The sequence below is a fragment of the Hippocampus zosterae genome, chromosome 17 (genome assembly GCF_025434085.1).
Source record: "Hippocampus zosterae strain Florida chromosome 17, ASM2543408v3, whole genome shotgun sequence".
In the NCBI taxonomy this organism is placed as follows: domain Eukaryota; kingdom Metazoa; phylum Chordata; class Actinopteri; order Syngnathiformes; family Syngnathidae; genus Hippocampus; species Hippocampus zosterae.
This window is the reverse complement of record NC_067467.1, coordinates 8,442,680-8,465,885: the sequence shown is the minus strand read 5'-3', so window position 1 is coordinate 8,465,885 and position 23,206 is coordinate 8,442,680. Positions and strand designations below refer to the sequence as shown.

Genomic DNA, 23,206 nt, shown 5'->3' with positions numbered 1-23,206 from the left:
ACCTATACGTCTAATTTGATTGGCACCCATCCCAGACCTTCGTCAAAATTCAACCTGGAACATCTCCTCTAACATGAGATTTTATTTCCCCTTGGATCCACAAACAGTTTTGCTTATGTGGATGTCCACACATTACTTTTTTTTTTTTTTTTTACGTGGCTACGCTACAATACTGCTCTTAGGAACGTCGTCCCATTAATCGGTTAAGCGGAGCCTCTTCTCTTTGGGGCGCTTACAGTTTGGCACAACAGCCATGACCTTTACGCGCATTGTTTTACGACTGACATTTTGTTACCATTAAGAATAAAACACAGATTGATAACGGTTCGATGTTTGCAAATTCGGTCTTCGGTCTCGGCGGTGATGACGAAGCTAAAGGACGTTGACACATTTAATGAAAACTGTAAAACATAACAGATTTAAGTGTCAGGCGCAGCTGTTAATTATTTGGCTCTCGAAGGCAGAGGATGGGCGGGGGGCGGCACGGTGGTGTTGGGGAGAGCTGGTGTGGTTGGAAAAGTCTCACGCTCAGCAAATTTAGGACGCCGCATGTTCATTGAAACAAAACAGTGGCGACTAGTTCAATGGCATTAGCTTGCCAACCGGCGCGGACGGCTTGGCAAATGATGCGCTCGCTCCGAATCCCATTTAGAGGTCACTGGAACTACTTCAGCGACGCTGGCGCTCACTCGGCACTCGGGCCAACTTGTTTATTGTTGCGCTTCGATGAAAGTCGAAACTCTAATGCTTTGATGGAACGCAAGAATGTCTTTGAAAAGACAAAAAAAAAAAAAATCTCACAGGAGTTTGGTTAGTTTAGTTTGACTCTCTTGTGACTGTTAAGTCTTGGAAAATGTTTCTTTGACCATGCTCGATACTGTTCATAAAGGTTTTATGATGCGCATCACATCAGGCAGCTAAAACGCCCCCATTTTTTACTAGACAATGTCGATCAATTTTTCTCATTCACCAGAAGTGGGTTATATTTGTCTCACTATTTGCCACAATATTGTACTTTAAGGTATTTCTGCAGGGATCTTTGTCATACAATTTATTTACTTCGTACAAACAACAAGGAAGGATAAAATTTTCCATCAGGTGTTTGGTCTGTGAATTGAGCAATATCAGTCACAGAAAGACGAGACGTGCATGAAAAGTATGGGTCCATTTAGCATGATTTTCGACCTTTTACAGTACGTAAATAAATGAATAATTTAACCCTGGAGAACCCACGGGGTCAAATTTGGCCCCTATAAATTCTGCTGCTCGAATGCTACCCTTAAATCCCAAAGGCTCAAATTTGGCCCTCATACTAAATTAGGATTAAAGCATTGAATATTTGAAAAAAGTATTTGTGTTCAGTGAACAAATAGCAGTCATTTAATGTATAATTCATCATTTTCCAAAGAAAAGGGTTCTTGGGTTCTCCTTAAAACGGATTTTTAAGGCCATACCGCCTCAACTTTTCACTTCATTTATCCACATACTATTTAATGTGCTAATCATCTGGTATTCAACTTTAATATTTTGCCCCGGTAATTATATTTCTTACAGGTGCTCGTCTCATTTGAAGTGGAAAATGTGCGCTTGAGGCTACGGCTACCTGCTAACTTGACAATTTGCCAGCACGGCGTACCTAATCAGCATCAAGTCTCTCCACTGCATACTAAACCTTCGGGTCTCGATCGGGTTGAACGATATCAGAGAGAAATTTAAATATCAAATGGCGAGGTCCTCGTGTCAGTATCACTCCATTCAGCGCCACATACATTCAAAGGGCGGGTGGGGTGCGGGGGGTCGAGTGTTGTTCCCTCAGTGAAAATAATACGTCAGTCTCGAGGCGGGGCTAATGTGTCAGCGGGGTGGTCGTAAGTCGCGACGCCGTTTGTCAAGTGCAAATTGCCGCCAGCAAGCATAATGATGCACTCCAACAGAGACTCCGAACCGCCTCAAAACGACAGACGGTGGCGGATTTCTTCAAAGGGTGTCAACGTCGGAAGAGAGACAAGCAAAGTGCGTGTGTACACTGTGTGCTGTTTTGTCAAAGTCAGGCTGAACGGCAAACGACACGGCCTCTTTTTGTTATGCCACTCGAAGCGGAGGTGGAGAATTGTCGCTCCACGAAAACAATGCGAAACATTTATCAAAACGCCTGAAAAACTAAATGACAAGAGATACCTTTGGTAAGATTTGCCAGGGCGGTCTAAGGTGAAGAAAAAAAAAAAGACACGCACCTCCGCTTATAAAGGGGTTATTACAATTAAATGACTTTTGATGTGAATATTTAGCAGCAGTTTTTAAAGTGAAACAATTGTTGAACATCAGACCGGCTCTCTCTCTCCTGCGGGAAAGCACATTTGTAAAGTAGGAATGTTCTGCTCTCAGTTTTATTTTGGATTTTTTTTAAACCCTTTCATGCACTCTGCAACCTGATAACATGATAAAATGTCCACTCTAGTGACATAGTGACCGCTGTCCCCGAAAGAGTTAAGTAACTGCAAACTCCTATTTTAAAATGTAAATTACACTAAATGTGTCCGTTTTTTTTTAATCAACCCTAGCTACAAAACAACAACAACAAAATCCAATCAAAACAGTGAGCACAGCAGTTAAATGAGCGTTAAATCGTACGTACCAGTCATATTCTTCCATCACTGCACAAACTAGTTCATCGCCAAACATCGGGATCGTCAAAAGGAAGGAGCCACTGTCATTGGGAAATCGGATTATTTCGCAATTTACCCATTTTACTGTCAACCTTCAACGCGGTCATTTCATCTTTGTTTTTGGTGCGCCTTTGCTTCAAAAGCACTTAGAAATTAAATATAGATTCCTCCAATTTGCGTCGCTCATAACATTGTGTATCTCCGAGGGATTTTCAAAAACGGCTGTCATAAAGCAATAAAAGCGCATAATGCTGCAAAACAAAAAGGGAAGGTAGACTTTTGCGGAAGATGTCATTCGAGTGGGCGCTCCCATCAGGACGCATCCGCGTGCGAGAATGGAGCCATAATCTTAAATCCTCATGCCAATGATTCAACTCCTCGCCGCAACCAGCCAGGGCCATTAAGTCTCTACCTCCGTCATTCATAGCCACATATTTTTGTCCAGATGCTGTCTCCCAACCTCCAATTTCCAACTGCGTCGACGACAAAACAAGCTCAATTTTCTTTCCGCCAAAGTCAGTCAAAGCCGTCGAGGTGTTCTACTCAAGAGCACTTAAGCTACATGAAAAATTGGAGGCTTTATTGCCATTTTTTGACTAATCACTCCCGAGAATGGCAGTGCTTCTCACAAACTGCACGTTTAGCACTTGAAAACCTCAGCGGGAGTTCTCCAAATAGTACAGAGAACATATCTTTATTTCATCTTATAAATCCTTCTCGACCAAGTTCGTGTCCTTCAAACTCCCGGGGGACGTTTGATTTGTGTTGTCTGCCGCTAAATTAGATAATCAACCGTCTTCAGCTGCAGACTTTCAAAGTTATCCGTTTGTTAAAATGACATCAGTGCATTGGTGCCTCATAATTCTTTGCCTGTTGAATACAAATTAAGCAGATGGAAAGCTCGATGATATTGAAAGTGGGAAAAAAAAGGACGTTGCTAAACACGGTTCAGTTGTATTTAACTTAAGTTACCGTGTTTTCTGCACTATAAGGCGCATCTTCAACGAATGGGCTAATTTAAAACAGTTTTCATATATAGGGCGCACCACATTATAAGGCACATAGAACACAAGCTACAATAGTGGCTGCGGTTGTGTTATGCATCCACTAGATGGAGCTAAAGCGTACAATACAGTACACGCCTTTATTTATATTTCCATTTAATCTTTCGGGAGTGGTTGTTTTGACATATTGATTTAAATATAAACCTTGTTTCAATTTTTTGCAATATATTTTAATTGCATAAAGTATTTTTTAAATTTTCCATATTGAGGTTTGGTGTTCAAACTGACAATCTGACATTGGATTGCAATAAAGTCAAATACGTCTTTTAGGAATACAACCGCTGCCTTGGGCCTCGTTTGCTCCTGTATTTCCATTTTGGTCATAACAATGCTATTTGGAGATCTAAAAATATTTTTTTCTCATTGTTTGGTGTAAAGATTTGAGAGCCCATTGTCCCCACTCAATGTGACGACATCATTCCATGACGTGCAAATGAGTGTAATGTAATTTCCCGCATTGGGAGCCCGGCAGCCACGCTGGCATCACTCCGCTTCCCTGCAGACAAAGCAGCACACTGAGCTGCTTCCACACGGCGCAATCTAACATGCAAATTTCAAGGCGAGCCATGCTAACAGTTTTAGCGCCGCAATCCGCGCGACTTGATGAGATTAGCAATGGCTGTGTGTTGACTGGAGAAATGACGCGTTTTGAAAAAGTGATCATGCGAATGAGCGAGCGCGTGGATTAATTGAGGGGAAAATTCTTCTTGACAAGCTTTTAACTGCAATGCCCGGATATGAAAAGTGTCCATTAAGAAGTCACTCCATTGAGATTATCCCCCATGACCCGCGCTCAAAGACTCCATTTGTATTTTCTTCAAGATCCAAAGTGTTTGGGAGAGGCCAGCAGATTGATTTGGTTCACTTCAGGCAATGAAGCATAAACATCCTTGTATTATGAAGGATGGCTGCGGTGTGTAATATTAATTATGACAACATCTGCTCCATTAAACCGCAGCAGCAATAACAAATGAACGCGCCGGGAAATTGAGAAAACAAAACCTCATCTTTTCTTCCATGTAAGAGGAAAGTAATGTGCCATTACTTTTGTCTGCGTTGCGTACACCCTTAAAGTTGGAAGACAATTTACCCCATTGTGAGGTACCGGAATGACTTTACACCGACTGAAAGAAAGGCACTTATGTGAAAACAAAAACGTAGACAGACAATATAACAATACCGCCGGGTGGGGAGGGGGTGGGGGGAGCTAAATATCTTTTCAATTTACCGAGTCAGAAACTCTTCTTCGTGGTTCTCTCAATGCCTGTGTGATACTACTGCCCCCAGGTGGCCAAGGGGGGCACTCCAGAAGGAGCAGCACAATGTCTGAATGCATTAAAGAAAAAAAAGTGGCAACTATTGTTTCATTCTTTGCCTCTAATGATTTAATTGTCATGATTGTGTCTTTTTATCAAGTAAAACATGATAGAGTGCTATTTTTCTGGCAGCTGGCATAGGTTACAGCATGCCCGCGACCCCCGTGAGGATAAGCACATTCGAAAATGGATGGATGGATGGATGGAACAAAAACTTCTGCCTTTTTTTTTTTTTAAAGCTGGTTTTAACTTTAGCAAAACAGACACCAGGAGTTACTTTGCTTTTCCCACCCCTAATAATAACATCACTGACTGCCAAACATTCATATTAAGGTGATGACACGCCCTTTTAGCACTCCTCCAAAATCGCAATGAGGTGATAATGGAGAGCTAAAGCCGCCAACAAAAGTTGTCAGAAGTTTATTGCTGGAGATACTTATTGGGGGGAAAAAAAATCAAAATCAAAAGATGTGCGACTAATATGCTCAAGCCTCTCCTTTTGTTTCAGCCAGACATACACCTCTCAGAAGTCGCTATCAGCAGACTACATCGCCTATGTGTGTGCGCAAGAGTCATTACGCGATTCATTCATTGTACAAAAGTACAAACCCTGGTGTCAAATTCCATTTGCGAGAGCCGACCAAGTGAGCGGTTCTTTCAAATGAGGGAGGAGGGGGGGGGGGGGCTCTCTCCGGCTCGGCTGCAGGTCCATTTCAAGGCCACGCGGACAAAAGATGATAGAAACCTGCTCTCCCAGATAAAACACACGCCTTTGAAATCGACGTATGGCACGCGGCAGATTTCGTTAATTAAAAAGACCGCTTCCTTTCCTCGCTTTCTACATTGTGCTGGCGTCAACCCGCGGGTGGGGGTGGAGAAAGGACGGAACGACGCAATGCAGTTGCCCAACCTCAATCAGGTGTCGAAATTGAATACAGAGTGCTTTCTCGAGTAATTAATACACGCTCGACGGTCCTTAAGGATCATTTGTTTGACTGCATGCATCCTTTCGGCCTAATAATTCAGAACTGTTCAAACTGGTACTGCCGCACTTGTCTGCATTGTTCGTTTCCCTAAAAAAAAAAAAAAAAAAAAAATCATAATTATAACGGGAAACCGATAAGGTTTCATTTTCCAAAGATGACGTATGATTGGCGTCGCGCTTCCCTAAAAACGAAACAAAAATTGCAGATGAAAATATCTGTTGATTTCAAATGTCACGAATAATTCTTCGCATTACGGTGCACAATATGTCTCGGCATATGTCATCCAGCTAGCGCGATTGCAAAAGACGAGTTGCTGACTCATTCAACAGTTGGGAGTTCAGGTGTCACCAAGTGCCTACTAGACTGAAGTGCCGCTTTTGCCACGCGGCATATTAGACGTCCAGCCGCTGCGCTATTTATAGCCCGCAAGTTGCGTCGCTTATGTTTCTATTTAAGCGAAACGCAACTTGATCTGGGCAGAGCAGCGCGGAACAATGAAGATAACAGCGGGGCTGGGAAAAAAAAGGGGAAGACTCGAGAGATTATGATTTAGTTTTATCTATAAACATTTGACACATTTCCCTTTAAAGTCTGCCGTTGGCCGCTTGGATTACGCAGATTAATCTGTGTATCAGCAAAACATTATCCTGCATTTGTGATGAGTGTTTAGGGCAGATTTACTCGCTGCGTCAAACGACGCTTGCCGGGCAGATTAAGCGTGTGTGTGTGTATGTGTGTGTGTGTGTGTAGGGGGCTTTAGAGGAAGTGCTCAAAGGGGGCTGAGGAGGCTCTCGCCAGATCCATTCAAGGATTACACCCTCATATCTCCTCCCATCTCGCCGATTGAAAAGCGGGGAGACGCTTGGCTTTTTGCGTGAGTCATTTCACAGCTGAGGTGTCGCCCGTCTATTTTTCTTCGGCGCACAAGAGCAACCCCAAAGAGCAGGCGGCGTCGTGGCAAACAGGCCGGCCCGTCACGGTGGCCAGCAAGGATTCTTTGATCCGACGAGAGCAGGGAAGGCACTCGCCACGCTTTGATCCAGACCGCATTAAATATACATGGCGGGAACCCAAAAAGCTCAGATGCCATTAGATGTCACTCTCGAAGAGAGCGGCAGTCTCATTTAATGGAGTGCTTGTTTTGCCGGCTATTACGTTTGCTTTCATGACTGCTCTGCAAACCCACTCATACTGTTTCTTTTTTTACACACCACCCCCCGGCCCTGCCCCCACTCCTACAGACTTCCTCTGACTTTAATCCCTTCGTACTCTTTGCAGGTGTAAAGCTCCCGGGCGGAGACGCTACCCGATGAGATTAAGGTGTTAGATTAAATCTAACAGTGATTAAATAACCAAGCGTTTTATGGCTGTAGCAAATTAATTTCCCCCGAGTCATGTCAGCCAGTCGAGTTGCGTTCCCGCCTCGTCAACTGCGAGACGCTGATATTTGCTATCATGGCGGCTGCCGACGAAAACAGCTGACGAACGCCTGACCTCGGCGCAAAAAGGGCACAAAAACAAACTGAAGCGTGCTTGAAAGCGCCAAAGGAACTTGAGCCGACAAATCCGAACCTTTCATTGGAATATCGGAATGACGCGACAAGTTGATGAAGTGAATTATTTCCGTAACCAGAGGCAAAGTGGTGGTGGTGGCGGGGTGGGAGTGGGGGCGGGCGGCGCAGAGTCGCCTTCTGTTGGTCAATGGGAAAGGGACAATATGCCAATTGGTTGCGTGTCGCCACGGATCACTACGACCCCCTAATTTCAGTGGGAATGGGCGATTTTAGAGCAGCGCCGTTGTGGGAATGAGCACAGCCGAGATGATCGTCAAGGAAATACGGTGACATCCACCACATGTATCAGTGGACCACAGAATTCTGTCTACCCGCGCCTGAATGAAATCCACCAAAATCACGTGGCACAACCTGCGCCACAACTTAGACCTGGTTTGACTAGGTCGAAATGCCAATCTACTCAACGTCACCAAATTGTCAGGCGTACCCAGGGCATGTAGTAGAAAACACCCTCGAGGCACAGCAAATTTTTCGCAGAGGCCACAAGCGCTTGTCGACGAAAACTGACAGGGTAACCCGGGAGCAAATAAATAAATAAATCACACCAAATTCCTTACTTTGTGTTGCATTAAATGATGAAAAATCTTTTTCCGAAGCATATCGTTGTCGTTCCGCACGTTTGACACCAACGTTAAGCAGGTAAAGGAGCTTGTTTCCAGTAAAGGTCTCTTTAAGGCACTCCAAACTGGTCGTAGCAGGCATGCATGTGGTGCTGAATGCACCATTGACTGTTGAGGGATGAATATTTGTTAGAATTGCCTTGGTTGGGGTGGAAATGGCTTGCGTTTAGTATTTTTTTTTTGTGGAACATATATGACACTGCAAGATAAATATCTCTTAAATGCTAGCGGCTCACACGGCAGGTGAATTATGTTTCCGTTCCCCTCTGCCTCTGCCCCCCCCCCCCCCCCCCCCCCCCCCCCCCCCGCCCGAGCGTCTGAATTGAGCAATGCGCTGGCAGGCAAAGCACAATTTGGATTAGCAAAAGCCCAACTGATAGGTCAGCTTAGCTCATAATGGAGCAGTTTAGGCCGTGTCTGCATGATTAGAACAATCTTAGCAGCCTGTTTCTTTGCATCCAGATGTTGCGGTGTAAAAAAAAAAAAAAAAAAAAAAAAAAAAAAAGGCCCCCGGCCCCGTCCCTACTCTCTCCGATGTGCATTCACCTCAGGTAAACGACGCATCTTTTTTTTCTTAAAGTATCCCTGCATACGTGATGTGTGGAAAAGCGGCTAAATTATTCATGCACGGCTTATTTAGACGGATGCCAAATGGATGCATTTTGACTGTTCGAATTGTTCATCAAATGAAAAGGGCAATAATGCAAAAGGGAACAAAATCCACAACTTTGCCTATTTGTATTTCCTACACTGATGTCCATTTGATGAAATCTTCATGAAAAATACCACTGCAATGACCTTTAACAATTTTTCTACTTTGGGGAAATTGCTCTGTGAAAGTGTGAGCGGAACCAAGCGGATGAATCTCTGGATCAGGTCGACGGATGTTTTTTTTTCTTTTCCCACCATGAAGGCCATTTAATTTTGGATTTTAACTTCAATGTTTTTTGTTAGAAATCTAAAACAAAGTAAACAGACTATATATCAGACTGTCCCATTGTTGATATTTAACTAGCAGTCAAGCCACAATAAGAGTAAATATTTGTGTGCAAACCCCTTTTAGGCGAAAAATCTGAAAAACTGCCTACAGCTGTAACAGAGTGCATTAGCAACGTCTTGTTACCCTGCTGCAGAGACTAATTTGCCACGTCGAAACCTCGTTTGTTGGGACCATTGTAAAACTAAGAGCTCATGTGTACTTTTAAACCCCCCCCACCCCCCAAAGTTTTTTAATGCCTCATTGGTTTATCCTCATTTTATAAACACTTTTCATGTTCTCTCTTTCACAATCCGTGTTTTGGCTCGATACTGAATTATCCATTTAGCGTTTTGAATATATATATTTAAACCCGACAAAATTGCACTTTCACAGTTATCAGCCGGTGATTTGGGCGTTAATTGATATTGCACATTTGCGCGGAAAATAACTTTTAACACCTCCGACTGGTGCCTTTTAATTAAAAGTTCCTCCAGATGGGCTCGTGAAAGAAAAAGAAAAAAGAAACGCAAACAATGCTTACTTACAGTGCGGCATAAGACGGGCGTGGGTCGATTTGTCGGTCAATATACGGCATATATAATTTAGTGGCCCCTGTGTGTAATCTCTTCACCATCTTCCAATTTGAAAGTAGCAGTTGATAACGTTTGGCTGGAGGCAGCCTGCAGCTTCATGCATGCAGACGATTGGATATGACTTGGGTGGAAAAGAGAGTTAGAGACCCCAGAGACTTGCCATTATTTGGCCTGCATTTAACCGGGCCATCTGTCGAAATTTCAATGCAGTTTTGCTGAGGAGTATACTGGGACATCCATATTGACTGTTAATCACAGATGCAACATTAAGCAAGTGCCATCTTGCTTCTCCGCAAATAAGAATCGGATTAGGGTGATTGTCATCATACAGCAAGGTGTCACAAAATCGAATAGCAAAACATACGATAAATCCCAATTTTAAAAATATCATTTAGAAAAACAGATGACAGTACTAGTAATTTATTCCTACAGTCCGTTGATGATCATCGAAATGTCTTTCATGAGTAGAGAGAGCAAAATGAAGATGAAAGTAGGCACGCAAAAACCACATTCGCACTGTTTTTGGTCGGTGGAGCGCTTCCGGCACGCTGCATGGCCAACTTCAAAATAAGAGCTGAACGAAGCACTTAAGTTGATGTTATTATTGGTCTGGGATTTTATTTTGCAGCTTCATCGTTTTAGGATCGACAACAGAGGCATTTGCGTCAGCGTTATCAATAACGAATAACCCATGTGACGTCTTTATCCGTAATATCAAGTCACGTGTTTCATGAATATGGGATAGTCGGCCTACATTTTTTTCCAAATGCATTAAAAAAAAACATGACAAAAAGTTCAGTATCCCTTTAATAAATAATAATAATAATAATACATTTATTTTGAAAGCGCTTTTCATCATACTCAAAGACACTTTACAAGAGTTTAAAACTCGGGATAAAAATGTACACTTTAAAACTATCAATGAAATAAATGATTAACTCTTAAATAAATAAATAATTTAGAAAAATTATGAAGTAGGATGGACAAGTTATTTTTGCATTTTTTTAAACAGTCACTAAAGATTTCTTTTTTGCGGTTTAGATTAGGTATTTTGCAACGTGAAAAATATTTTAAATGCTTTAAAATGAGGCTGAGAAACCCAGGTATGGATCTTTCATGGGAAAAGGTCAACAGTTTGACTGTGTTCAACCTTACAGGCGTCCTTTCAGTGTCTGATTTGCCATGACAAAAGAAAAAAATGATGTTGATTCAATCTGATGAGCACAAAAAACTAAACTAAACAAAAAAAACCCTAAAAGTTAAGAACAGCCTAAGGAATTTTTCATTTCGTCATGCTCAAGTACCCAATTTTGACCAACTTTAAGTGCGGTCTCCACTGCTGTTTTGTTTTGGGTTTTTTCCCCTATTGCAACAGCCAACATCAATAATTTGGCGGGACTTCTAACAGGGGGCCCACCTGGCTCTTCAAAACACAGCGAGAAGAATTAAACTTGCCATATTGCGTTGTTTGATTGCTCTTCAACCTTTTCATGCGTCCTGTAACCTGATACCACGATAAACTGTCCACTGTAGGAACCGCTGTCCCTGAAAGTTGCCATAAAACACCACCAGGAAGTCTCTTCAACATACGCCCATTTTGCTTTCCTGCGCGGTGGCAGTGCAGCAGTTACCGCGGCAACAGGCATGATTCATATACCGTATCGAAAATGCAGTCTGCTAATTAACCAGTGTGATCAGCACGCCTTCATTAATAACATTGCTTCACTCAAAATTTAATAAATTCATGCACGCCATACTCAACACTTCCAGTCGCGTTAGTTTGTTGTGAGCAGAAATGATTTCATCTCTTAAGTAGTAAAAAGATAGAGTAGGATGACCGATTATGATTTTTACTAAAGTTAGCCCGCCACTGCCCAGTTCATCAAAACTTTGCCAACGTTAGCATTGAGATTAGCATTCCAAATATTGTTCCGGTTGACTGATTGACAAAATTGGCAATTAGTTCACAGAGGATTGCGCCCAGAGGGTTGACGGTAGCCTCAAGTTACCACTTTGAATTTGACCTCTGACCTCACGATTACACTCATAATGGCTTAAAGCTCAATATCTTGTGGAAACCTGAAAGTAGTTCGATTGTGTTTTTCCGAGAACAATTCATAACGCAACAAGATCAGCTCCGAAGCTTATCTTGGAAAAAAAAAAAAAAAAAGTAACGCGTTTTGCCCATCCTGAAACATTTCGGGGTTATTCTGCCGGCGTGAACCTGTGGGCAATTTTTTGCAAGTGTCAAAAGTGTTTTCAGCAAGACGTTGCCCAAAGTAACTGAACATTTCATTCTTTCATTCATTTCATTCTTTTTTTTTTTGCCCAATGCCAACCTCTTGCAATAAATTGATGTTGATGTGATGCGAGCCGTGTGAACCCCCCCGTCCCCCAGCACTGGCGAGAGTTGAGGAAAGAGAAGCAAAGTTGACGTAGCGGCATGCTAAAGCGCGGAACGTAGTAATAGCATCTGGGAACAAACCCCAAAAGTGACCTGTATTATTCAGAACAGGTCTTGCAATATTCATTTGGATGAGCTAGAGATATTTTGTGTGTATTTCCTGGCAGCTAGCCAGCGACCTTGTGCTGCTCGTGTAGAACAACTCCGGAAAATGTTGCTAATCACCACCATCACAGACGTTGAGCATTAATAGTGACATGGAAATGTTTGAACTGATTCCAAACCATTTAATGGTGCACTTTTTTTTTCCTGTCGCCGGATGTAAAGGTAGAGCTAAGTTTGTCCTGATATTTCTCCATGAGGCGGAAACTGCTGAATTGCTTTTTTTTTTTTTTTGCCTTGCTCTATAGTGAATACGCGTTTCTGCGTTTGTGCGGTGGTGTCGCACTGACCTTCAGGTCCAGAACGGATGAAGCGCGGAAATCTGAGTGCGTTTCACAGAAATTGTTCAAAGGGCAGGTCTTCGTAAAAGAAATTCCTCCCATCATGCTTTGAGGATAGAAAACCCCATATATGGGGCGTCAGTTCTCTTAGATGAGAATAATTTTACGGTCAGAGAGCATTATTGTATTTGTAAAGGCAGAATTTTGAGGATATAGTGATACCTCTACTTAAGAAATTAATTGGTTCTGGAAGAAATTTATAGTTAGAGAATTTTGTAAGTAGAGACACGTTTTCCATGTAAATGCCCTAATTCATTCCAAGTCGCCCAAAATTCAGACATGTTTCCTAAAGCATAAAAATGCATCAACGTACTGTATGTAACAAATATATGTTACAATTAGATTATTGCATAGTAAATGAGTTGTGCATAATGTAAAAAACAAAGAATACAAATAATCGTTCATCGTTTCTTGCCCTCTTTTTCTCTCTCAGAAGTGTTTTTTGCCCGTTGTTTTGTCAAGAACTTATCCGAGCACGTTTGCTTTTGTCGACTTTTAACAATCCTTTGAAAATGTCCAAGGCAAAGTGTCAGCATAGTGAGCGATTGCCCGACTGGTGAACACTTTTCCTGCGGGATTCACGTTTGCGTAAAACTATCGGAACACCTCATGGCCTGAGTGGCGAATGACAAGGATGCTGCGCAGACACATATCTATCAATCCACACCATTGGTGTCCAAATTATGGCCCACGGGCAAACCGCGGCCCGCGGGTTTGTTTGTATTGGCCTGCAGCAAATTCATAGTTGAATATGGCCCACACATGGCGCTTGAGCTCAACTCTGTTGAACTTCTCATTTTCAACAGTAGATGGAGCCAGTAACGAAAAAGGTGCTTCTCCACTAAACAAAATGAGGCAAAAGAAAAACATTTACCATAACTCACGAGAAATGGCAGCACCAAAGAAACGAAAGATAGCAAAGTGAGTGCAGAAGATTTCAAACACGGTGGGAAAATGAAGATTTCTTCAAAGAAATCAAAGGAAAGTGTGTCCGTTTGATTTACGATGAAGATTTTTCCATGATGGAGTAGAATGTCCGTCGGCACTATGAGACCCAGCATCAGAGCTAGGCATCATAGACAGGTGCCGAACGAGCATGTGTCAGTATGTCATCTCTTGTCTTTGCTTATTTTTCTGTATTTGGCCCTCACCAAAAACACTTTGGACACCCCTGATCTACATGCATGGACACACACGGCATAAGTCCCTTTTAGCCAACGAGATGCCAGGATGATGCTCGGTAATAGCCAATGGTAGGGCATCTAGAACTATGTTGCATTCAGGAAACTCGGAGCTGCATACTGTATTTTTTACCTTTCGTATCTTGAAATTTCTTTCGAAACAAGAGGCAATAATTTCCTGTTGAGAAGTTTTGTGACTTGAAAATTTCGTATGAAGAGATATTCGTAAGTAGAGGTACCATTGTACTGCGAAGAGGAGGTACGCATCATAAACGGGATAAGACCGAGAAAAGGAACCGCACCAGTCAATGATCTGTTTTTCTGTGGCCGTTGCGCTTCTCCCCTATAATTGCATTACATCATAAACGCGCCATCATGTAAGATCATTATTTTTGGGGTTTGTGCTATCTATTTGTAGACTGGAAATTGGAAAGCGGAGCCTCCTTTGTACAGTCTAATGTGGAGACAGCAAAGACGGCAATATCCTTTTGAGAATTTTGATTGGAGATAAGATTGCGCTCTCATTGTCACTGCAGACTTAAGTTAAAAATAGAGCGGTTTTTTTTTCCCCTCAGTCGACTGTTGAGAACTAATGGTTCGGCGTAGAAAAGCTTTGCAAACATCCTCACCGGTCTTCTCCCACACAGTATTTCACAATGTTTCATGTCCAAAGAGCCTCAGATGTGGCTGCTACAGTCTAGCAGTTGCGCTGAGAGAAGTACCTGGCTGGCTGGGCGCCGTTTGGAAGCGCGGCGGTCTTTAGGGGGATGACGGGAAGAGATTGGGGGAGTATGGTTTTTGATTAGGACCAGCTGTCACTTCCTGTCCTCAAATGTACTTGACGTTTACAGTGCTGCCGGGTAAACGAGGATTCATGAGCTTGAGGTGTTCTTTTGCTTAGTCATTACATTGATTATTTTCAAGTGACTCTGTCAAATGGGAGCACCTGCAGAGGGATTCGATTATTTACGGACTTGAAAGAGAGGGAATGCATATTGTTTTTGGCCATGGGTTAATATTTACCCAGGGACGATGATTATATCGTTTTTTGGGGGGGCTTCGTAGGCAAGAGTTAGAGCAAATATCTCCAGTAACATTGACTAACTTGAAACATAATCCAAAACATCACACTGACAAAGCCTAAACACGTTTCGGAGCCCTGCGATTGGCTGGCAACCTTTTCAGGGTGTCCCTTGCCTACTGCCCAAAGACAGCTGGGATGGGCTCCAGCAACCCCCGCGATCCTTGTGACGATTAAGCGGATCGGAAAATGGATGGATGGACGTTGCGGAGCCTGAAAAAGCTAACAATCTAATGGATGTCCAAGTGGACATTTAAAAAAAAAACTCTCATCCTTAACTCATTCAGTACCAGCCAATTCTGGACCAAGTCTGAAAAGACGCTTAAAAACGTCTTTGGGAGTGAATGAGTTAATTACTGAAAACGTGGACGTTTTCCCGTTTTTCGGCATGCCCTTTACATTTATCGTCACGGTTGACGGATCAGAAATGATTATCGGAAGAAATTTGGAATTATGGTTCGACACTGAGGTTATGACATTTGAAAAAAATGCTCAATGAGGCTTTGGGAAGGAAAAGAAATCCGTTTTGAGCGATGCAAGAAACTCATGCCAACACAGGTGAGAGAACACCCCCGGAAGAAAGTGAGATGACTGGATAAGACAAAGGGCAAGAAATACAACTGGACATTTGACTTTCCGGGACTCTTAGGAAACCTCGACTGGTATTTACACAGTTGAGGGAACCCTTCGAAATTGTAATGCCTGGCCGAGATCAAGGCAAAACTCAGAAGACACAGGTGGAAGAACTTTGGGAAAAACAGAGAGATGTGCAGTCGAGGGCCTGCTAGTGGGAGGGGGGAGGAGGACCACAAGTTGCAAATAAAATATGGCTGCACAGTCAATAAGCTTCAAGCGAAGAAGATGCGCACAGGTGGAAAGTTCACATTCGGGGGTTTGGATACAAACAAAAACAAAAACCATCTGGAGCCGACTGACCGTTTGCATCATAAGTGCTCTGATCGCCGCGAACGGCAGCGCTTGCTTTTTTTTTTTTCCCCCCGTCGAAAAAGCTGCACCTTCAACTGTGACAACAACAATGCCTCCCACTCCATAACAGACCTGGCAGAGGCCTTTGCTCTGGCCTGTGGGCTTGCGTTCACGTGCGTGCCAAACAACAACGCGTTGAGGAATGACTCATTTGGAGTGTTTTGCTCCCTTCTCGCTCTCTCGGAGAAACAATATCTCAGCGATGCTGCTTATCACAAAAATGTCACTCAACATGTGCAGCCACGTCTCTTATCCATTGCAAAGTGACCACAGCATCTATCAGCTCCTGACCGATTGCCGGTGATGAATAGCCGCTTGTAACGCCGAGTAACAACCCGAAGCGTTCATTTCGCTTCCCCCGTTGTTTTGTTGCTTTGCACTGCTGCCACCGAAGAAAACACAATTATTGGTTGAGAACCCCAAAAACCGCAAACTGCACGCCGGTCGATAAGACGGAAAACTACAACAGAAGAACGGAAATCTCCATTTTTCACTCGAAAAGTCCTGCTTTGTTTTTGTTTTGTTTTTTGTTGAAGGAATAATTAGGAGCACATTTGTCTGCTCTCATAAGCGCCGACGTCTCTCAGCTTTGCTCTCGTAGGAGGATGCAGTAAGCGGTTCCGATTCAGACTTCTTTGGGGATAATTGATTGTATTTGACGTGGAGGACGCCTAGCGTACCGGTGCAGATCAATCCAAACCGGTATGACGAGGAAAAAAAAGGATTGAGGGCGAGTGTAGCTGTTTATTTAATCTTCCCTAATTGCTGGAGACGGCTGAGCTTCTCAGGAGGAAATTTGGTGCGTTTGGAACAGAGGTCCGCATGGGTCAAAAGTGATCTCTTCGTCGGTTTTATGATGTTGGATCATTACTTTTTGAGGTTAATGGAAAAAGTTTAAATGCAAGAGAAGTTGAGAATGTTGTGTAAGTGTTCTCTTTCGAATTTTATATTTCTACCTTCGGAATTCGGTCGTAAACCGAGGAAGTACGGGATGGAAAACAATTCGGGGGCCATATATGAACATGCAGTTGAGGTCTTTGTCTTTGAAAAAGGATCAGGACCTATTTCGGTGTGTCAAACATACGGCCCGCGGGCCGGAATCAACCCCCAGGGAGGTTCAATCTGGCCTGCAGGATCATTTAAAAGTGGGGGTAAAATGCATTGAAGAAAGAATGAATATTTTAAATAACATGTAATTCATGGATTATCCGCTAGGGGACACACCGTTTTGATCATAGTAGAAAACAACATTGTTTTGATCGGGGAAGAAAATAGCAGTCTCAGTCTGTCACCGAGATAGACCCAATGCAGCAAATTATATGAAAGCGCCAATCAATGCTTCTTGAGATCAAAACAAAGGAACGAGGTGATATTTTGGTGATTCATAGCACAGTAAGGTATAATGTTAATGGTTTGGCCCACTTGACATCTACCGAGTCCGTATGTGGCCCACAATGTGAAATGAGTTCGACACTGTCTATTTCATCGACACATTTTTTGTTCACGGGGGCACATTTTTAAAAAGATATTTTCGGAGCGGCCCGCGTCAGTAAACAGCAGATGGCGAGGAAGGCCCGTTTAGCACCGTCGCTTTAGTCACCTCTACCCACCTGAATGACCCACGTCGAGCTCGGCAACTGATGCGGAAAGATAAATAAAAAGGGACAAAAACGAGGAGGTGAAAGTTTGCCATCATTTAACGCGGTTCCACTCGACGGCCGTGCGCCCATTTGCCATGCACGGAAGAATTTGCTTGTTTATCGGCTTTGTGATTTCCTTCGCCGCTGACATTTCAGACGCACATGATCCATGACTGATGATGATGATGATGATGATGATGACGATTGTGGTGCACCATCAAAACAACAGAGAGGGAAAGTCTTTGGTCCTGTGTTGTCCTCTAATTAAATGTACAATGTTTACTGTTGCGCTGGATGAGGACAATCGGTTTTTATGCTTCCAAAAAGGTAACCTTGAACGATTGGACATGCTTTGGGAGACGCACGGCACATTACTGACCATGTCGCGTCTAACAGTAGGAAATTGGTTGTTCCAAGGTGAATTCGTTTCAACTTCTTTTTATGGCCAAGGCGCACCACCCAACTGAACTTTGGGAACAACGATCTGCAAAACAAACCCGCAGCCATTCATCAATATTCTCTCTACTCGCTTTGCAATCTGTATACAGTGAAACTCCTCTACAATGAAACCTACATGGGTGAAAATAACCCATAGTGTGAAAAAATATCTTCATGCATTAACACCATTCCCACTCTTCCTGCCCCCATACAACGAAAAAAAAACATGTTGCGTTATACAAAATATTTTTCTCTGCTCTTGCCTCGTGACGAGATTCACTACAACGAAGTCTAATCCAACAGCGACCTCTACTTCTTCGTTCGGAAACGGTAACAGAAACCACCACACTGGTTTACACATGCGGAGTAGTCCAGGAAGTATTTGCTATTGTTCGTTTCAGACGCAGCAAGAACGTTGCATTGCTAAAATGGCTGCAAAACGGAACCTTTGGATGTCAAGCAGCTAAGACAAGAAGAGCTCTGATGCTGGAAGAGAGGGTAAAAGTGATCAAAATGAAAGACGGAGGAAGCAAAATAAAAGACATTATCCAAGAAATTGATGTAAGTGAAAGTGAATGGTGATCGTAAATTTCACAATTTCTTTCCCTTTTTTTCTTTCTCCGCTGCTTTTTTTTTTTGTCAAATAAGTGTATTCTCATGCTTATGCACTATTGGAATAAAATTAAACAGTACACATACGTCTGTGTGTGCGTGTACACATGCGTTCTTGTGTGTGTGTGTGTACAACTGAAAACAAATTTGCTACAGAGAAAAACCCCCTGTTGTGAAAAATATCTTGCTGCAAACATGATTTTATTGGAGAGGAGTTTCACTGTATATGTTTGATTTTCCCGAACATGCGCCGGGGAGTATGTGCAATACCATATTGTCAAGAGACTAGCACAACCCAGAGGGAAATTACCTATCAGGAAGGCAATGCCGTTACTTGAGATGCAATTACTAGACCACGTGCAGGATTTTCGGAAACCGATGACCGTGTGTGCGTGCGCCAACGCCTGTACGTGAGCGGGTGGCCGATATGCGCATAACCGCATCTTATGTTTTGCCGGCTAAATTGGATCCTTCAGCAGAGAAGATTTCATTTAGAATGTGTCCACGCCGCAGGTGATTGATGCAACTATATCGTTCCAAGTGGAGCTCCGAAACAAGGTGGAGGCGAGTGCGGCGATATCATAAGCAAGCGGGCGGGCGGGGGAAAAGGAGAAAAGCCGCTCTTACAAACAGAATTATGGTAACTTTTCCTCGTTTCCCGAGACGATAACAGACGCCGTAATTGCACTTTGCGCCGCTCGTTTACGCTCTCATTTAGCGAGCAATCGCAACTTGTGAGGCGGCGCTTTGAATTGCGATTTGCAGAAAAGTCGGCGCATTCCCGTTTCTGATCAGTTAAATAAGAGTCATAGAAGATCTAATGGACCAATTTAGCGGCGGGATCACAAGAGTCCACAAAAAAAGGAGCGGGGGGGGGATGCGCGGATTGGGAACGAGCATCAGTGTAAACATTTGATAAGCTTTTCGCCAGAGGCTAATGTGAGGCTGTATTATTAGTAGTACAGAAATAGAAATGGCGATGCAGCTGCTATTGCTGCATTTGCCACCAGGATGAAATGAGCACTGACGGCCATGTCAAATGGCTTTCCGCGGGACCTATTCCTCAAGTGAGAGACGCTCCTATTGTACGACGAATAATCACTTTCAATCTCCTAATGAATCACGTCTTCCTTCAATTCCTTCAATGAGCAAACGGCGAAAAGACCTGCCCGCACCCACTGCAAAGAGAGGAGGGAGGGTGCGAGGGGCGGTTGGGGGGGGGGGGGGGGGCTAGGGGGGGGCAAGCGAATAAAGCTGCCAGCACAGAGTGTGAGCATAGCATGCATAATAAATGTATGACAAAACAATACCCCGGGCGCCCTGGTATTAATGATATGCAGCCGTCTCATTATTAAAGTTCCAAAACAGCTCCTGGAGTAACACAGATGGAGTCAATTAAGCAATGAGCACGCTCACTCGGCTGCCGTTTTATCTTCTTGTCTTTTATCTGCTGCACATTACTCCATGGATGTAATTATTTGAACTACTATGATGCGTTCGACATAATACGCGGCGTTAAAAGTTGCGATTGCTTTGTTTGTCTTTTTTATTCGTAGCCACTCTTCACTAGCGGACAGGAGAATTCGCTGAGTCGTAATTTTTCTTTCCTTCCCACGATTATTTAGTCACGGAAGCCAGTTTCACTTGGTCACATGAAATTTGGTAGATATACCCATCATGAAAGACCCACAAAAAATGTCTCGGAAGCCATGCCCCAAAAGACACGTGAAGTTTGTCATTTTGCTTTAAAGCAACAAATCCTTGAAAAACCACCCCCCACTCCAAATTCCGTTTTGGTTATTGGTCGCCATGCACACCATGAGAAGACCCACAAAAAAGTCTCAAGAAACTAATTTAGCCTTGAAACATCAATATTAGCGCAATTTTGTTCATATAATACAATACAATAGCAAAAGATGAGTTTTCCCAATTGCGTGTGGGTGGACTATTCGAGTGATGGCTGATACCATCGATACCTTTCGGGCTGCAAACTAAGATGCTTTTTTTCCTATGTGCGTTTCCTTCCCAGAGACCTGATGCCTTCAACGCTGGAGGGGCAGATCACCATGGAGAAGACCCCCAGTTACTTTGTGACCAACCAAGCTCCCAAGCGCATCCACACCATGGCCAGGGACATCAAACTTATTATCGTGGTGCGTAATCCCGTCACCAGAGCCATTTCGGACTACACGCAAACTCTGTCCAAGAAACCCGAGATCCCCACCTTTGAGGTTCTCGCCTTCAAAAACCGAACCCTGGGGCTCATAGATGCTTCGTGGAGCGCTCTGCGCATCGGAATATACGCGCTGCACCTAGAGAGCTGGATGCAGTACTTCCCTCTTTCTCAAATGCACTTTGTCAGCGGCGAGAGGCTCATCGTAGACCCCGCGGGCGAGATGGCCAAAGTCCAGGACTTTTTGGGGCTCAAGAGGATCGTCACAGACAAACACTTTTACTTCAACAAGACGAAAGGTTTCCCTTGTCTGAAGAAGCCCGAGGATAGCAGCACTCCCCGCTGTCTGGGCAAGTCCAAAGGGAGAACTCACCCCAAAATCGAGCCGGACGTCATTCGGCGACTGCACAAGTTCTACAAGCCCTTTAATATGATGTTCTACCAAATGTCAGGCCAGAACTTTGAATGGGAGCAACAGGAAGAGAGCATATCTCGAGGGTCTCTGGTCTAGCAGGACCTGTCACCGCAAGCCTTCTCGATGAAATAAAAACACTCCTCTTCTGTTCTGTGTTCAGAGGGCATGCTAAGACACAATCACGGCACTTTCCGTCCCCCCCACCCCCCCCTCTCTTCAAAACTAATGTTGCCGATGATGGCAGATAACTATTGTACATACCAAAACATCAAATATATTTATATTTGTGAAAAAGAGATGCTCTTTTTGTTTGTTTTCAAAGCATAATGTTGATTTTATTTTCTTTATAACTCACAGAAGTATGTGACGTCATGACATGGTGGTGACACTGGCTAACCCGCAAAAAAAAAAAATGTTTATCGTTATAATAAAATGACTACTGCCAACCTCTGAAATGACAAGGCAACACAATTTAACCGTGCTGTTATTTTCAACGAGTCCCACTTCTGACCCGATCGTCAAAATGGGAGTGGTAATATTTCTGTCAATTCAAGAAGCCATTAGACTTTGAGCGATGGTGTCCGTCTGCCAGCTGTATGACGGGAGCCGAAGGCAAACGTCAAACAGGCAAGTTAAATGTTCCATAAACTTCAGGGATTATTGCTGATGTCCATATATCAGCTAGAGAACCATATTGATTTTGAAAAGCACCAGTATTGTGGTCCACAGGTCTTAAGTCACTCTTTGACTCAACGTATTTATTTCAAATTATATGCAACAGAGATAGGTAAGGTCAAATATTATATTTATTTTTTTGGTCAACTTGACAACATATGATTGAAATGTTACATTTGCAAGCACTAAGTCCTATTATTGCTCATTTCTGAATGAGAATGTAATTTCACTGCACATTTGCCGATATCAGATATTTGCAGTATGCTAATGGTTAAATGGAAAGCTTTCGTGGTTTCCAAAGCGTGACATTTCAAAACCTCATCAGCTGGCCCGCTAGCCCTGTGAGGATGAATGGGAACTACTATTGGTCAAAGAAATGTTCGCTCATGGAACAAATAGAACAATTGTGCTTGTAAATGGAAGTCAACGCTTCTGAGAATGTTTTTTTTTTGCCGGCCTCCCCATCACTGGCTAATGGTGACGATTACAATGCTTGCTGATGAGTTCTTAAAGTGTCCTTACCTCTCACTTTTATTCCTTAGCACCCAAAACCAGAACTGTCCATGTGTTCTTCCTTTGGGAGGAAAAAAAAATACAATTATTAGTTGTATGATGAGGAAACACTCTCCTTTGCACACACAACAACCTTGTTGTTTACCAATGCGTTAATGTGCTCACTATTCCCGCCGCGTCGCACTCATTAGCAGCGCCCATATTGAATAAGAGCACTGACGTATCATGAGCATTAGCCGATAATTGGAGTCTCTCTGCGTGGTTGACATTAGCATACTGATGACCGCGTGCGGCAAAGATGTGTTGATGCCGCAGCATTGCGCGCTAAATTGCTAACTGCTAATTCTCCTCCGTGGTAGCTGGGAGATGCGAATAATGACAAGAACGCAGGCAGATTCATCGCAGTGGCTCATTGCAAGCCGCAGCTGCCATGAAAATATGCCCCCTGTTGGCTGTGATTAGCATGGCAAAGACATTTTTCGTTCCTGAAATATCCACAGCAATTTTAGTCCCTAATTGGTTGACAACAAGTTGCATTGAGTTGTAACAAAAAATATAAACATTATATGCATCATGAATGAAACACAGTTGTTGAACACTACTTATGTGCGCCGTTAACCACGACATTGCTGTCACTTAATTACAAACTACCAGATCAGCTGGTGGACTTTTCCCTAATAAACATACAACTAATACATATATTATATTAGCATTTTATTGTTTTAAGGATGAGTGCATTTTACACAATGAATAACATTTGATGCCTATCCATGTTGTGATGTTTCC

At 43.1% G+C, this 23,206-nt stretch overlaps 2 protein-coding genes across 2 annotated transcripts in view; one reads left to right on the top strand and one right to left on the bottom strand.

Moving 5' to 3' along the window:
- The window catches only part of hs3st4 (heparan sulfate (glucosamine) 3-O-sulfotransferase 4), a 77,786-nt gene extending 54,849 nt beyond the window's left edge, over positions 1-22,937 (top strand). Inside the window, exon 2 of the mRNA XM_052049015.1 lies at positions 20,674-22,937. Coding sequence (XP_051904975.1) covers positions 20,674-21,328 — 655 coding nt within the window. The 3' untranslated portion in view covers positions 21,329-22,937. The remainder of the gene's footprint in view (positions 1-20,673) is intronic.
- Positions 1-23,206, bottom strand: part of LOC127589719 (sodium channel protein type 4 subunit alpha B-like) — a 149,702-nt gene that overhangs the window by 99,194 nt on the left and 27,302 nt on the right. The window lies entirely within an intron of this gene.